Raw genomic sequence first — 15,186 nt, forward strand, 5'->3', positions numbered from 1 at the left:
GACGTTTTGACGACATCTCATTCGTCATCTTCAGGCTGGTGTTTTCGGCTTCATGCTTCTAGGAGCAACTAGAAGCACGAAGCCGAAAACACCAGCCTGAAGATGATGAATGAGACTTCGTCGAAACGTCGCCAAGACACTTCCAATTTTACGCGGGAGAAAACCCGAATAACCAAAGACCTACATAGATATAGATATCTCTCTATCACTTATCTTCCATGTGTCTGTATGTGTATATGTGTATGTATGTATGTGTGTCTGTTTGTCTGTCTATCGATCATCTATCTATCTATCTATCTATCTATCTATCTATCTATCTATCTATCTATCTATCTATCTAATCATCTATCTATCTATCTATCTATCTATCTATCTATATCATCTATCTATCTATCATGTCTCTCTCTCTTTCTCTCTCTCTTTCTCTCTCTCTATCATCTAAGATATATCTCTATCATCATTTATAGGCATTGTTTGTAATTCAGACTGAGTTTCATGGATTACATGAAGCACTCAAAAGAAATTTTGCATAGAATGGTCACTGAATGCGTAAATCCTATCATCACTTAATCTCCAATTCCAGAGGAAACTGTAAATCAGCAGCTACAAATGGACCTTTTCAATTGAAATTTTAAATTAAATTAAATTAAATTATTTTTAAATTTAAGATCTTTATTCTTTTAATATTTTACATGGATTTTTTACTGAATAATTCCCTGTTTCCTCCAAAATAAGACATCCCCTGATAATAAGCCCAATCGGGCTTTTGAGTGCATGGCAATAAGGCCAAGCACTTATTTCTGGGCTCAAAAAAATATGAGACAGGGTCTTATTTTCGGGAAAACATGGTTGTAAATTGCCTAGAGTTGCCTTTGGTAATTTGCCGCATATAAATTAAAGAATAGAATAGAATAGAATAGAATAGAATAGAATAGAATAGAATAGAATAGAATAGAATAGAATAGAATAGAATAGAATAGAATAGAATTCTTTATTGGCCAAGTGTGATTGGACACACAAGGAATTTGTCTTAGGTGCATACGCTCTCAGTGTACATAAGGAGAATAAAATACATTCATCAAGAATAAAAAGATAGAACACTTAGTGATAGTCAAGGTTACTAATAAGCTATCAAATCGTACTATAAATTGAAAGATACAAGCACATGGTTATAGTAATAATAAATAAATAAGTAAATAAATAAATACATTCAGTAAATAAATACATAAATATATAAAAGCTTGCTAAACATTTCTACTCTCCAGATGAAATTCCCAAGCCATACATTTTGTCCTGACTTCACGGCTCATTTTTCATTATTGTTCCTCCTCATTATTCATTCCGCCTCACTATCAGATGCAATCTTGTGTTGGGCACTGCAAAATTGTGGTGGGAGACACCATTTTTTTTTTCATTTTTAAAAGCCAAATTTTAAAACGGAGTAGCATTCAGATCAGCTTTATCTTCCTTTCTCTATCTTTATTTATAAAAGCAGACGTGTCAGCGGATACTGTGTTTCTCCAAAAAGACGATCCACCTGGAAAAGAAGCCCTATCATGTTTTTGACCCACAAAATTAGCCCTAATTAAGACCCCACCCCAGTGGTGGGTTCCTCCCTGTTTGGCCCAGTTCTGCCGAGCCGGTAGCGATGATGATATGACGTCATCGAACTGGTTCTCTTTGTTCGGGAGCTCCCCCCCCCCCGCGTTATTCTTACCTTTTATTTGGCCCTGCCCCGAATCTATTCGCTGCCTCCAAGTCCCAGCTGATCGGCTGGAAGGAAAAAAAACTGTTTAAATTCTTGCTGCGGGGCTTCAAAGGGCTGCCCTACAGCTGATCAGTGTCAAAAGGCAGTGTGGTGGTAGACCAGTACGCTTGAAAAACAAATGGGTAGACCAGTGCCTCTAAAAACAAATGGGTATACCAGGACGCTCCAAGAACAAATGGGTAGACCGGTACAGCTCTACAAGCAGTTAAAAGCCTGGTAGACCAGTACCTCTGCTAAATCCTAAAGAATTGTCACATGACCATCAAACCACAACCACAAAATAAGCCACGCCCACAGAACCGGTAGTAAAAAAATTTAGAACCCACCCCTGCCCCATCCACCCTAGGGTGAAGGGGGTGGGGCGAGGCATACAGGTAAAAAATAAGCTAGGGTGAGGTGGGGATGGGGGTGGTGGAGCTGCCCTACTTACCAGGCCTCGCACATTCCGAAACCTGCCTCTCCTTCTTCTGCAGCTGTTTCTCCTGCGGCCGCTTGCCGCCACTCGCGTGCATCACTCCGCCCTCCGTTTCACCTTCAGATGTCTGCCGGAAGTCATCTGCAGCTGATAACAGAGCTCTGGATCAATCTGGAGCTCTATTATCGGCTGCAGAGGGCTTTCCGGAAGGCATCTGAAGGTGAAACGGAGGCCGGGGCGATGCATGCGAGTGGCGGCAAGCGGCCGCAGAAGAAGTGGGCCAGCAGCGGACTCCTGCTGGGCGGGGCTGTCGGTGCCAACATCATGAGGTGAGTCTTCTGCCGCCGATAGCCTCCCACCGACCAGTACGCTCCCACAGAGAGGGACTCCTCAGGGTGCCATCAGCCAGGCAATGTCGGCTGGCGACCCCCAGGGGGAGGGCCTTCTCTGTGGCAGCTCCTGCCCTCTGGAACGATTTGCCGCCGGAGATACGAAGGATACCAGATCTCCGGGCCTTTCGCCATGCCCTAAAAACTTTTCTTTTCCATCAAGCAGGGCTGGTGTGAAACCCCTCCCCCCCACTTTTTAGCTCTTTTTAGCTTTTTAAGTGTAAATTGGGTTTTAATTGGATTGTTTTAAATTGTGGGCCAAAGCTGTATAATTCTTTTAATTGATTTTAAATTTTGTATTGGTATGTTTTTTGTCCTTGGCTGTGCACCGCCCTGAGTCCAATAGAAGAAGGGCGGTATATAAATTGAATAAACAATAATAATAAAATAATAATAATTAGAACCCTCCAAAAAAGAAGGCCTAGCCATTTTGTTCGGAAGTCAAAAGAAAAGAAGACCCGGCTTTCTTTTTTGGAGAAACACGGTAGTAATAATAATAATCATCATCAGCTCCGAAGCGGGAGAGCTGGGTTGCAACATGGCGGCTTCTGTTTAACGATTTTGTACAAACAGAGTTGAGTTTCGTTTGGCTTCTTGTTTCTGCTTTTTTTTTTTTTTTCCTGGTGACAAAAGTTTTGTTTCAAGAACGGCCACAATTCCGTGAAGTGCTCACAGTAGAACAATCTGTGCTGCGCTATTAGAGTTAATTATAGAGGCTTTAAAATATCTGTTTTGGTTGGCAGCACACAATGCCCTGGTAGTAGTAGGCATTGATTTGTAATTATCATTTATTCTCCACCTGTTCTTTTGTGAAGCCTGTGAGCAGTAGTGTGTGTGTGAATGCGTGCACATGCGCATGAATCAAAGGACAATGCCAGCTAATTGGGGGGCGGGGAAAGTTGGCTTGTTTCAAGAGAAAGCCTTGCCTACCTTCTCAACCACTAAGCCTGATGCCAAGGGATCAACAACCTTGCTCATTCTTCTCCCCAAAACAGACACAAAAATCAGCAGGACGACTTGAAGTTGAGAGCCAGTTTGGTCTAGTGGTGAAGGTGTCAGGCTAGAAAGTGGGAGCCTGTGAGTTCTAGTTTCGCCTCAGAGTTGAAAGACATCTGGATGTCTTTGGGCCAGGCACCAGGAGACTGTGAGTTCTAGTCCTGTCTCAGGCACGAAAGCCAGCTGGGTGACTTTGTGCCGGTCACCAGGAGTCTGAGAGTTCTAGTCCTACCTTAGCCATCAAAGTCAGCTGAATGACTTTGAGCCAGTCACCAGGAGACTGTGAGTTCTAGTCCTGTCTCAGGCACAAAAGCCAGCTGGATAACTTTTAGCCAGTCACCAGGAGACTGTGAGTTCTAGTCCTACCTTAGCTATGAAAATCAGCTGATTGACTTTGAGCCAGTCACCAGGAGACTGTGAGTTCTAGTCCTGTCTCAGGCACAAAAGCCAGCTGGATGACTTTTAGCCAGTCACCAGGAGACTGTGAGTTCTAGTCCTGTCTCAAGCACGAAAGCCAGCTGGGTGACTTTGTGCCGGTCACCAGGAGTCTGAGAGTTCTAGTCCTACCTTAGCCATGAAAGTCAGCTGAATGACTTTGAGCCAGTCACCAGGAGACTGTGAGTTCTAGTCCTGTCTCAAGCACGAAAGCCAGCTGGGTGACTTTGGGCCAGTCACCAGGAGTCTGAGAGTTCTAGTCCTACCTTAGCCATGAAAGTCAGCTGAATGACTTTGAGCCAGTCACCAGGAGACTGTGAGTTCTAGTCCTGTCTCAAGCACGAAAGCCAGCTGGGTGACTTTGTGCCGGTCACCAGGAGTCTGAGAGTTCTAGTCCTACCTTAGCCATGAAAGTCAGCTGAATGACTTTGAGCCAGTCACCAGGAGACTGTGAATTCTAGTCCTGTCTCAAGCATGAAAGCCAGCTGGGTGACTTTGGGCCAGTCACCAGGAGTCTGAGAGTTCTAGTCCTACCTTAGCCATGAAAGTCAGCTGAATGACTTTGAGCCAGTCACCAGGAGACTGTGAGTTTTAGTCCTGTCTCAAGCACGAAAGCCAGCTGGGTGACTTTGTCCCAGTCACCAGGAGTCTGAGAGTTCTAGTCCTACCTTAGCCATGAAAGTCAGCTGAATGACTTTGAGCCAGTCACCAGGAGACTGTGAGTTCTAGTCCTGTCTCAAGCACGAAAGCCAGCTGGGTGACTTTGTGCCGGTCACCAGGAGTCTGAGAGTTCTAGTCCTACCTTAGCCATGAAAGTCAGCTGAATGACTTTGAGCCAGTCACCAGGAGACTGTGAATTCTAGTCCTGTCTCAAGCACGAAAGCCAGCTGGGTGACTTTGTCCCAGTCACCAGGAGTCTGAGAGTTCTAGTCCTACCTTAGCCATGAAAGTCAGCTGAATGACTTTGAGCCAGTCACCAGGAGACTGTGAGTTCTAGTCCTGTCTCAAGCACGAAAGCCAGCTGGGTGACTTTGGGCCAGTCACCAGGAGTCTGTGAGTTCTTGTCTTGCCAGTCACTCAATGGGGTAACCTCACTACCAGGTGACCCTCACATGGGGTGACCAGTTGGTCACATGACCAACTGATCACATAAGACCAGTAAAAGCAGAAGAGAACTGAAACAAGGCCCTTCAAGCCAAGCTCTGCTGAAGATGTTACTTAGCCTTAGTGACAAAACATTCGGAAACTAAACAATAAGCTTGGAGAACAAACTACTGCCAACATCTACCGCCCAAGTCAGAAATATGTTCTACCTTCTCAAGTTCAATGGGGGCCCACATCTTTTCCATTTCAGATCTGGGTCATTGCATGGCCCTACCCGCCTCCAGCTGCATTAAATGGACAGCCAGTTCTTTCTGTAATCTTTTAATATTACTTGTGCTTGTTTTGACCTAAGAGGGAATCATATTTTCATTAAAAAGGGAGAGAAAGACGTAGGCTGGATTCACAGAATAATTTTAAGGTAAATATTGGGTGTTCCGGAGTATGGAGAGACATAAAATTTCAGGAAAGCTTGATGGAATATTTTTTTTTTAAAAAAAAACCAGATATGTCCATATCTGTAGCATACGGACAGATATGTCTGTATGCTATTGGGTTTTACTAAAGCAAAGGCATGAGGGGGAATTCTTTGAATGCAGAATAACCTAAGATTTTTTTCCCCCCAAAGATGAAGAGAATTTTGGAGAATTCTCATGAATGGAAGCATGAAGTTTTTACAGTTATGTGATAGTCAAAATGTATATTTGCAAGGGTGGGATTCAGCCAGTTCGTACCGATTCGAGCGAACCGGTAGTTGTGACCTGCGGGGCTGGTGCTGTGGCGTCCTATTTACCTGCGGGTTTTTTTAAGCTGTGCACATGCGTGCAAGCGCGCGAGCAAAGCACATGCGTACGCTCACATTTTTGGTGCTGGGGCGAACCGGTTGTGAAATTATATGAATCTCACCTCTGTATGTTTGTGGTTGTGTGTGTGTAAGAGAGAGCGAGAGCGAGAGAAGAAAAGAAAAGGAGGGAGGGAGGGAGGGAGAAAGGAAGGAAGGAAGGAAGGAAGGAAGGAAGGAAGGAAGGAAGGAAGGAAGGAAGGAAGGAAGGTAGGTAGGTCTATATTTCATTGAGTAACAAACTTTAATCACCTTCCTGGATTCCTATCATTAAATCTCAAGAGACTTCCTCTTGAAATAAAATTCATTGGGCATTTCTTGTTTTGTTTCTGAATACTTCTACTCATCCGTGTTCTCGAGGAGAGAAATTTCAACTAAACTTGGTTGAAAAATTTAGGAAGCCCACTTGTGTTTGTTACAAAAGGATAGCTGAAAACAATACTCAAACTTTCCTAGGCAGGAGTCAGGACGTGAAGTTTCCTAAATGCAAAAGTTGAAAACCCAACTGTGACTCCATCAGATGTTGTTTCATGAAACCTTAACGTGAATAAAAATGGTTTTAAAAAGGTCACTTAAAATGATCCTCACCTGGTGAGATGATTGATGTTTCCCCTGTTTTCCTACTAAAAGCTGAATGATTTGTTATTCTAGGAACATCCGGGACATGAGAAGCATGGTGGCCTTACTTCTCAACCACCTGGCATGTTTGTTTGTTTATTTTTAATCCGTCTTTATTATTTTTATAAATAACTCAACATGTCTAATACTTCTTCCTCCTCCTATATTTCCTAGAAGAACACCTATGTGAGATAGGTTGGGTTGAGAGAGAGAGAAGGGAGGGAGGGAGGGAGGGAGGGAGGGAGGGAGGGAGGGAGGGAGGGAGAGAGAGAGAGAGAGAGAGAGAGAGAGAGAGAGAGAGAGAGAGAGAGAGAGAGAGAGAGAGAGAGAGAGGGAGGGAGGGAGGGAGACTGGCCCAAATTCCACCAGCCGGTTTTTATGGCAAAGGAGGGACCAGAACTCGTAGACAGCTTGTGATTGGCTCAAACTCACCCAGTCAGCTTTCATACCTAAGGCAGAACTAGAACTCGCTGTCTCCTGGTGATGGCCCCAAATCACTCACCTAGCTTTCATTCCTAATGCAGAACTAGAACTCGCTGTCTCCTGGTGGTGGCCCCAAATCACCCACCTAGCTTTCATTCCTAATGCAGAACTAGGACTCGCTGTCTCCTGGTGGTGGCCCCAAATCACTCACCTAGCTTTCATTCCTAATGCAGAACTAGAACTCGCTGTCTCCTGGTGGTGGCCCCAAATCACCCACCTAGCTTTCATTCCTAATGCAGAACTAGGACTCGCTGTCTCCTGGTGGTGGCCCCAAATCACTCACCTAGCTTTCATTCCTAATGCAGAACTAGAACTCGCTGTCTCCTGGTGATGGCTCCAAATCACCCACCTAGCTTTCATTCCTAATGCAGAACTAGGACTCGCTGTCTCCTGGTGGTGGCCCCAAATCACCCACCTAGCTTTCATTCCTAATGCAGAACTAGAACTTGCTGTCTCCTGGTGGTGGCCCCAAATCACTCACCTAGCTTTCATTCCTAATGCAGAACTAGAACTCGCTGTCTCCTGGTGGTGGCCCCAAATCACTCACCTAGCTTTCATTCCTAATGCAGAACTAGAACTCGCTGTCTCCTGGTGATGGCCCCAAATCACTCACCTAGCTTTCATTCCTAATGCAGAACTAGAACTCGCTGTCTCCTGGTGATGGCTCCAAATCACCCACCTAGCTTTCATTCCTAATGCAGAACTAGGACTCGCTGTCTCCTGGTGGTGGCCCCAAATCACTCACCTAGCTTTCATTCCTAATGCAGAACTAGAACTCGCTGTCTCCTGGTGATGGCCCCAAATCACTCACCTAGCTTTCATTCCTAATGCAGAACTAGAACTCGCTGTCTGCCAGGTTTATGCCTTCACTATTAGACTAGACTTGTGCCTGTCGGCTGCCAGCAAAGCTAGCCGCAGAGTCTGACGAGGAGGAGGTGGAGGGTGGAGGGAGGGCCCGAGCCGCTTCGGAGCCTTTGAAACAGCATCAGAGGCAGAGGCAGAGCCGAGGCCTTCCATCCTCCCCCAGGTGGAGAGGCAGCTGTCTTCGGGGCCTGAGCTGAGTGAGGGGGAGGAACAGGTGGGGCCCATCCCAGATGCACTTATGCGCAGAAAGGAAAGGAGAGGAGAGCAAAGGAAACCAATAAGCCGGCTCTCAGGGAAAAGCAGACAGAGTCCCTCCCTGGGTGGGAAATGAATAGAGGTTTGGGAGTGGCCGATTGTCGCGGACAACCGTTCATTTTTAGGATACAGCAAACAATTTGGATTTTTTGGCCAGGTCTGTTGGGACTAATTATGTTTGGTTTTTTGGTTTACCCATGTGAATAAAAGACTGTTCCTGTGGTGGGTTTCAAAATTTTTTACTACCGGTTCTGTGGGTGTGGCTTGGTGGGCATGGCATGGCTTGGTGGGCGTGGCTTGGTGGGAGTGACAGGGGAAGGATACTGTAAAATCTCCATTCCTTCCCCACTCCAGGGGAAGCAGAGGTGAAATGCTTCCGGTTCGGACTGAATCACCTGATCCGGTAGCAATGGAGGTGGGTGGTTCGGAGAACCGGTAGCAAAAATCCCTGCCCCTCCTCATGCCCAGCTGAGCCGCGCGATCATCAGAGGCTTTTTTTAAAAAAAATTTAAAAGCATTTTTTCTACAACCTCTTCGGCGGAAAAAATGCTTTTAAAACTTAAAAAAAAGCCTCTGATGTTTGTGCGGCTTAGCTGGGATCGTCAGAGGCTTTTAACAGCATTTTTTAACAACCTCTTCGGCCGAAGAGGTTGTAGAAAAAATGTTTCTAAAAGTAAAAAAAAAAAGTTGGCTACGCCCACCCAGTCACATTACACCCCCCCCACCAAGCCACGCCCACTGAACCAGTAGTAACAAATTTTAGATTTCACCACTGAGGGGAAGGATACTGTAAAATCTCCATTCCCACCCCACTCCAGGGGAAGGTTACTGCAAAATCCCCATTTCCTCCTGAACAGCTGGGACTTGGGAGGAAGAGAATAGATGGGGGCGGGGCCAGTCAGAATTTTTACTACCGGTTCTCCAAACTACTCAAAATTTCCGCTACCGGTTGTCCAGAACTGATCAGAACCTGCTGAAACCCACCTCTGGATTGTTCCTACCCTGTTTGAAAAGGAACAAAAATTTGTGCCCAGATGATTGATTAATGAAGTCATGTTTTTTTTTAAAAGAAAAAATAAAAAACTTTTTATTAAAAAAAAGAAAGAAAAGGGGTTTGTTTGCAAGTAAGTAGCTTGTCATTACTTGCTAAGGCTGACTCTGTCTTTATTTCTGATTCCATTGGAATTAGCATGCTGTGTTTCCCACAGAACCAGCTTCATAAATTCCAAAGCTCGTTTTTTTTTTTCCTCTTAAATTGTTAGGTTCCAAATGTTTTCATGAAAACCGATTATGCAAAATGGCTAAACGTTAGTTTTACAGGCAGAACTGTAAGATCTGTTGTGAGCTGTACTGGCATGGTAAGCTGGTGAAATTCTGTAAATCAACTAATTTTCTTCCCTCTGTATCATGCAGAGGAAGAAAGATGGTGCTGGTGATTTATTATTATTTATTTATTTTATTCAATTTGTATACCGCCCTTCTCCTAGTGGACTCAGGGCGGTGCACAGCCAGAACTAAAACACGTACCAATACAAAATTTAAAATTATTAACAGAATTACATAACTTTGGCCCAAATTTAAAACAATTCGAATTAAAACCCATTGACAATTTAAAAGCTAAAAAACTAAAAAAGACTAACAAAAGGGGGGGGGGTTCATGCCAGCCCTGCTTGATGGAAAAGAAAAGTTTTCAGGGCACGGCGAAAGACCCGGAGATCCGATATCCTTCGTATCTCCGGGGGCAAATCGTTCCAGAGGGCAGGAGCTGCCACAGAGAAGGCCCTCCCCCTGGGGGTCGCCAGCTGACATTGCCTGGCTGACGGCACTCTGAGGAGTCCCTCTCTGTGGGAGCGTACTGGTCGGTAGGAGGCTATCGGCGGCCTAAAGGTGACATTTACACTTGTCCTTTTCTCATTGTCCTACTGGTGGTAGCAAGAACTGACCATGCAGTCCAAGAATGATGGTTGCAAAGAAGAGTTGTCAGAACTGCTATCTTACGCTGAGCTTGGCAAATGCTAGCTGCCAGTCTGCTATTGACTATGAAGGGGAGGGGGAGGGAGCTGGATGGTGAGGGAAGCTGACTGCTCATCATGTTTTCTGGAGACAGCAAGTCAAAGCCAAACCAGGAGATCAGAATGTAACAGCTAACAGCTCATTAACTAGCCCGCTGTGGAAGCGACAGTTCCCAAAACAATTTATTCAAAATTAATTGGAAAATATGGACCTGCAAAGGAGAGGAAGTGGGAAGGAAACTGACTTTGGGGGGGGGGGTAAAGTTAATCAGAGGAATTTGCCGCGCGAATACTTAGTTCTGGCTTTGCTCTATTGTAGTCCACTTGACTTTCAGTAAAAGTATACCTTTTACTCGGCATGGAGTCGAGGGTCTTTCTTTTCTAGAGAACAAAGTTGGGGTAGGACTGACAGCAATTTTACATGGTGAAGTGCATCTGCATTGATGGCAGTTTAATAAAACTGTCATTAGTGTGATCCACTCAAAAAGACCTTTTCAAACTACCTTGTCATGATCAAAATTCAAGTTTTTCTTCTCCCAGTTCCTTCATATTTTTTTCCATTCAAGTTTTTCTTCTCCCAGTTCCTTCATATTTTTTCCCCTTCTACCTTCCAGAAGTATCATTATCAAGATGAAGATGCTCCACATGACCATAGTTTACCTCGTTTAACCCATGAAGTGAGAGGTCCAGAACTAGTCCACGTTTCTGAAAAGAACTTATCGCAGATAGAAAATGTCCATGGATATGTCCTACAGTCTCACATCTCGCCTCTGAAGGTCAGTAAAGCTCCTTCATGACCGTAATGTCTGATGTAGATGAAAACACAAAGAATAGAGGTATGTCTTGCCTGATGAGAATGATGGACAGGTAGACCTCAACTTACAACCATCCGTTTAGTGACCATTCAAAGTTACAACCGATGCTGAAAAAAGTCACTTTTCATACTGATGACCATTGAAACATCCCCACGTGTTCAAAATTCCGACACTTAGCAACTGGCATGTACTTACGACAGTTGCGGTGTTCCAGGGTCATGTGATCCTTTGGTGACCTGCTTTCCAGCCCTCTCTAAGCGGTTTACAGAGTCAGCCTATTGTCCCCAACAATTTGGCTCCTCATTTTACCCACCTCGGAAGGATGGAAGGCTGAGTCCACATTGAGCCTGGTGAGATTTGAACTGCCAAATTGCAGGCAGCCGGCAGTCAGCAGAAGTAGCCTGCAGTACTGCACTCTAACCACTGCGCCACCACGGCTCATAGATTCACATAAGAACCCTGTTACTAACTTAACAACAGCAGTGATTCATTTAACGTCTCTGGCAAGAAAGGTCATAAAATGGGGCAAAATTCACTTAACAACTATCTCACTTAGCAACAGAAATTTTGAGTTCAATTGTGGTCGTAAGTCGAGGACTACCTATACATGTTTTAACCATTTTGAGTGTGGGGAAGCTCTGACCAATCTTTTATCTGCAACAGGTTTTGTTCCTGTTCTCTATAAAAGCGTTGTTATGCAGAGAAAGGACATAATTATGTGAATAGATATTGTCAAGGAGAGAATACGTTTTCCAGTTTCTAAGCTACGTTCATGGCAATCTTTGAAAATTTATCGTACCAGCTGAAAATAGCCAGACTCTTTGTGTCTTTGTGCAAAAGCTGAAGAACAAGGTACAAATCAAAATTAAATGAGGTTTCAAATGCAAAAGTAAACATTAAGAAATGGCATCACATTAAGTCGGTCCTCCAAAACCACATTTTCACCAGCTTCTGGAAGGAAATAAGGGTGGGGTTCGTGCACTCTTTGGGTGCAAACCAATTGAAAACAGGGGGCTGCTACAGAAAAATACTCACCCAGAAGTTCCTTCACACCTTATTTTGTGATAGATGTGGATCCTTAGCAGGTCCTCCCTATTTTTTCAGGTAACAGTGATGGAAATTACCGTATTTCCCTGAAAATAAGACCGGGTCTTAGATTAATTTTTTGCTCCAAAAGATGCATTAGGGCTTACTTTCTGGTTAGGTCTTATTTTGGGAGAAATACGGTACTAAATGTATCCATCTGGCTGACAATCTTAACTGGGGCTTATTTTAAGGGTAGGGCTTATATTACGAGCATCCTGAAAAATCATGCTAGGACTTATTTTCCGGTTGGGTCTTATTTTCAGGGAAACAGGGTAGGAAAAATCTCTAAGAGATCCGGATCCAAAACGTGGCTGCTGGGGTATTTTGAGAGTTGAAGTCCGCAGATCTTAAAGTTACTAAGGTTGGACACCCCTGATATAGAAGTTCCATAGGTAGCAGCAACATCTTGAATTGCACTTGGGAACCTGTATTACCATATTTTTTGGAGTATAAGACCCACCTTAGTTTTTGGGGAGGAAAATAAGAAAAAAAGCTGATTGGCAGGTGGATCGGCCTCCCGGAATACCCCCAATCAGCTGTCCCCAGAGGTGAATTTTAGCAACAGGTTCCTTGGTTGTGAGCTCTGTGCCTTGTTTTTTTGTTTTTGTTTTTTCTGCTTCTGAAACTTCTGAAACTCTGTTTCAGAAAAAACTTTTTTTCCTGCCTCTGAAAGCCTCTGAAACAGAGCTTCAGAAAAAAAAGCCTCTGAAACAAAGTTTCTCAGGCTTTTTTTTCTGAAGCTCTGTTTGGAGGCTTTTTTTCCTGAAGTTCTGTTTGGAGGCTTTTTTTCTGAAGTTCTGTTTGGAGGCTTTTTTTTCTAAAGCTCTGTTTGGGGGCTTCTTTTCTGAAGTTCTGTTTGGAGGCTTTTTTTCTGAAGTTCTGTTTGGAGGCTTTTTTTTCTAAAGCTCTGTTTGGGGGCTTCTTTTCTGAAGCTTCATTTCTGATGCTTTTTTCAGCCTCTGAAACCTCCGGATGAGAAGCTGGGCAGGGCTACATTCAGAGTATAAGACGCACCCAGATTTTCACCCTCTTTTTTGGGGGGAAAAAGGTGCATCTTATACTCCGAAAAATACGATAATTCATGTAGAAAATTCATAATGGGGCAGTACTGAAACCTTTGCTGTTGCACCCGGGACCAGCTAAAGTTTCTGGGTGATCTTCAAAGAGCGGCTACACGCAGAGTGAGTAACATTGATCAGATCAAGAGGTAGCAAGAGCATGACTGACATCTTCAATGTATCCTGCTCCAGGTAAGACTGCAGCTGGTGCACCAACTGAAGCTGTGGTAAAGACTTCCTGGTCATGAGTGTCTACCTGTTCTTTAAGAAGGGGATGTGATTGCAGGAGGGATGTCCTTTGTTTGTCCTCATCAATTGGTCCAGAATGATTATCCCTTTTCTTGTGGTAGGTGCTGGTTGTATAAAGCAAATATATGAACAACTTGTGGCCTTTCTGATGATGTTTGAGTTCCACCTATGGACTTCAACTCCCAGAATTCCCCAGCCAGCATGACTGCTGGGGGTATTCTGGGAGTTGAAGTTTACAGATCTTAAAAGTTACCAAAGTTGGACAGACCCCCCCCCCCGATCTAGAGGTCATGGGGGTTGGGGAAGGATGCAAAGTGGAGCTGAGTAACATCTGGAGAACCTTGCTGTGGGGTTTCTAAGGCTCATCCTATTGCTGTTTGTGGTGGCTAGTTTACCCCCCGTCAGATCTCTTGTGGGTTACATCATTCGATCCTATTATCAGTCCTTGAGTTTGAAAAAGACAAGAGTTTTGATGCAAGAGGACTCTGCACCTGTGGGAAAAACACAAGGACTGTGGTGGTGGTGGTGAGGATGATGATGATGAAGATGATAAGAGTTTTGATGCAATCTTTTTCTGTAACTTAAAAGATTAAGCTATGGGTACAAATGTCTGTTTCCTTCCTATGCATATTGGTGCATTTGACTTCCTTTACCTCAAAAAGATGCTTTCAAGGTAGGGTTTGGATTGCAACCTCCAAGCTGTTGGGAGATTCTGGGAGTTGCAGCCTCAACAGGTTTGGTGGATAATTGGCCTTCGAGGACATCTGGCAAGGGTTGTAACGTTGACGTTATTAAAGTTCATGCACAACAGTTCCTTGGGGTTCAGTCACTACTGGTGTGCTATGGACCATAGCAGACCGGTCCCCTTCCTCCCACTCCATCCTCCACTGCAGTGGTGGGGTTCAAATAATATAACAACCAGTTCTCTGCCCTAATGACTGGGTGGGTGGGCGTGGCCATGGTGGGCGTGGCCAGGGGCTGTGACAGGTGGCACTCGGCCTCCTGCACCCCCTGGGAGCAAAAATGGGCCATGGGGGGTGCCCCCACCCCCAATTTTGGGCCTAGTAGGCCTCCCTGAAGCCTCCTGGGAGCAAAAATGGGCCATGGGGGGACCACGCCATACCCCCATGCCCCATTTTGGGCCTAATAGGCCTCCCTGCAGCCTCCTGGGAGCAAAAACAGGCTACGGGGTGGAGGTTGGGGCACACCGCACACCCCTTGTGCCCTGTTTTGGGCCTAGTAGGCCTCCCTGCACTTACCTGGGAGCCAAAACAGGGCGCGTGGGGACTCCTGAAAGGGGCGGGGCAGGAAGGGGCGGATCCAGCCAGCAATTTAACAACCGGTTCACCCAAACCGGCCCGAACCGGCTGAATCCCACCACTACTCCGCTGCCTCCACAGTTTGCCCAAATGTCATGTTCGCTGTGTCGATGACACTACCTCTCCATCTCATCCTCTGCCGTCCTCTTCTCCTATCGTCTTCCGTCTCTCCCAACGCCAGGGAGACGTCTCCCAATGTCTGTTCCAAGGAGTCCTCTCTTCTCATTGGGTGCTCAAAGTGTTTGAGCTTCAGCTGCATACAAAATGGTACGTGTCACAAATCTACGAAGTAGGGAGTGCTTTCTCTCTGCAGAAGAAGTATTTGTGTTCTATCGATCAATCAGTCAGTCAATTGGAATAGAACTGGAAGGGACCTAGTGATTCATTCTGATCGGTTACTTGCTCCAGAAACTCTTGTGGCGGTCGGTACCTTGGGTGACATCTTGATAGATGCGGTGGTATCATTGGATTCTAGTGCTTGG

General features: G+C 45.0%; 1 protein-coding gene across 1 annotated transcript in view; it reads left to right on the forward strand.

Annotated features, from left to right (window-relative positions):
- DLG2 (discs large MAGUK scaffold protein 2) overlaps window positions 1–15,186 on the forward strand; it is a 1,162,532-nt gene that overhangs the window by 642,783 nt on the left and 504,563 nt on the right. The window contains exon 7 of the mRNA XM_070942955.1: window positions 10,792–10,953. Coding sequence (XP_070799056.1) covers window positions 10,792–10,953 — 162 coding nt within the window. The remainder of the gene's footprint in view (window positions 1–10,791; window positions 10,954–15,186) is intronic.

The sequence above is a fragment of the Pituophis catenifer genome, unplaced genomic scaffold (assembly GCF_029215685.1).
Source record: "Pituophis catenifer annectens isolate HBS135680 unplaced genomic scaffold, rPitCat1.0.hap2 SCAF_4, whole genome shotgun sequence".
NCBI lineage: Eukaryota > Metazoa > Chordata > Lepidosauria > Squamata > Colubridae > Pituophis > Pituophis catenifer.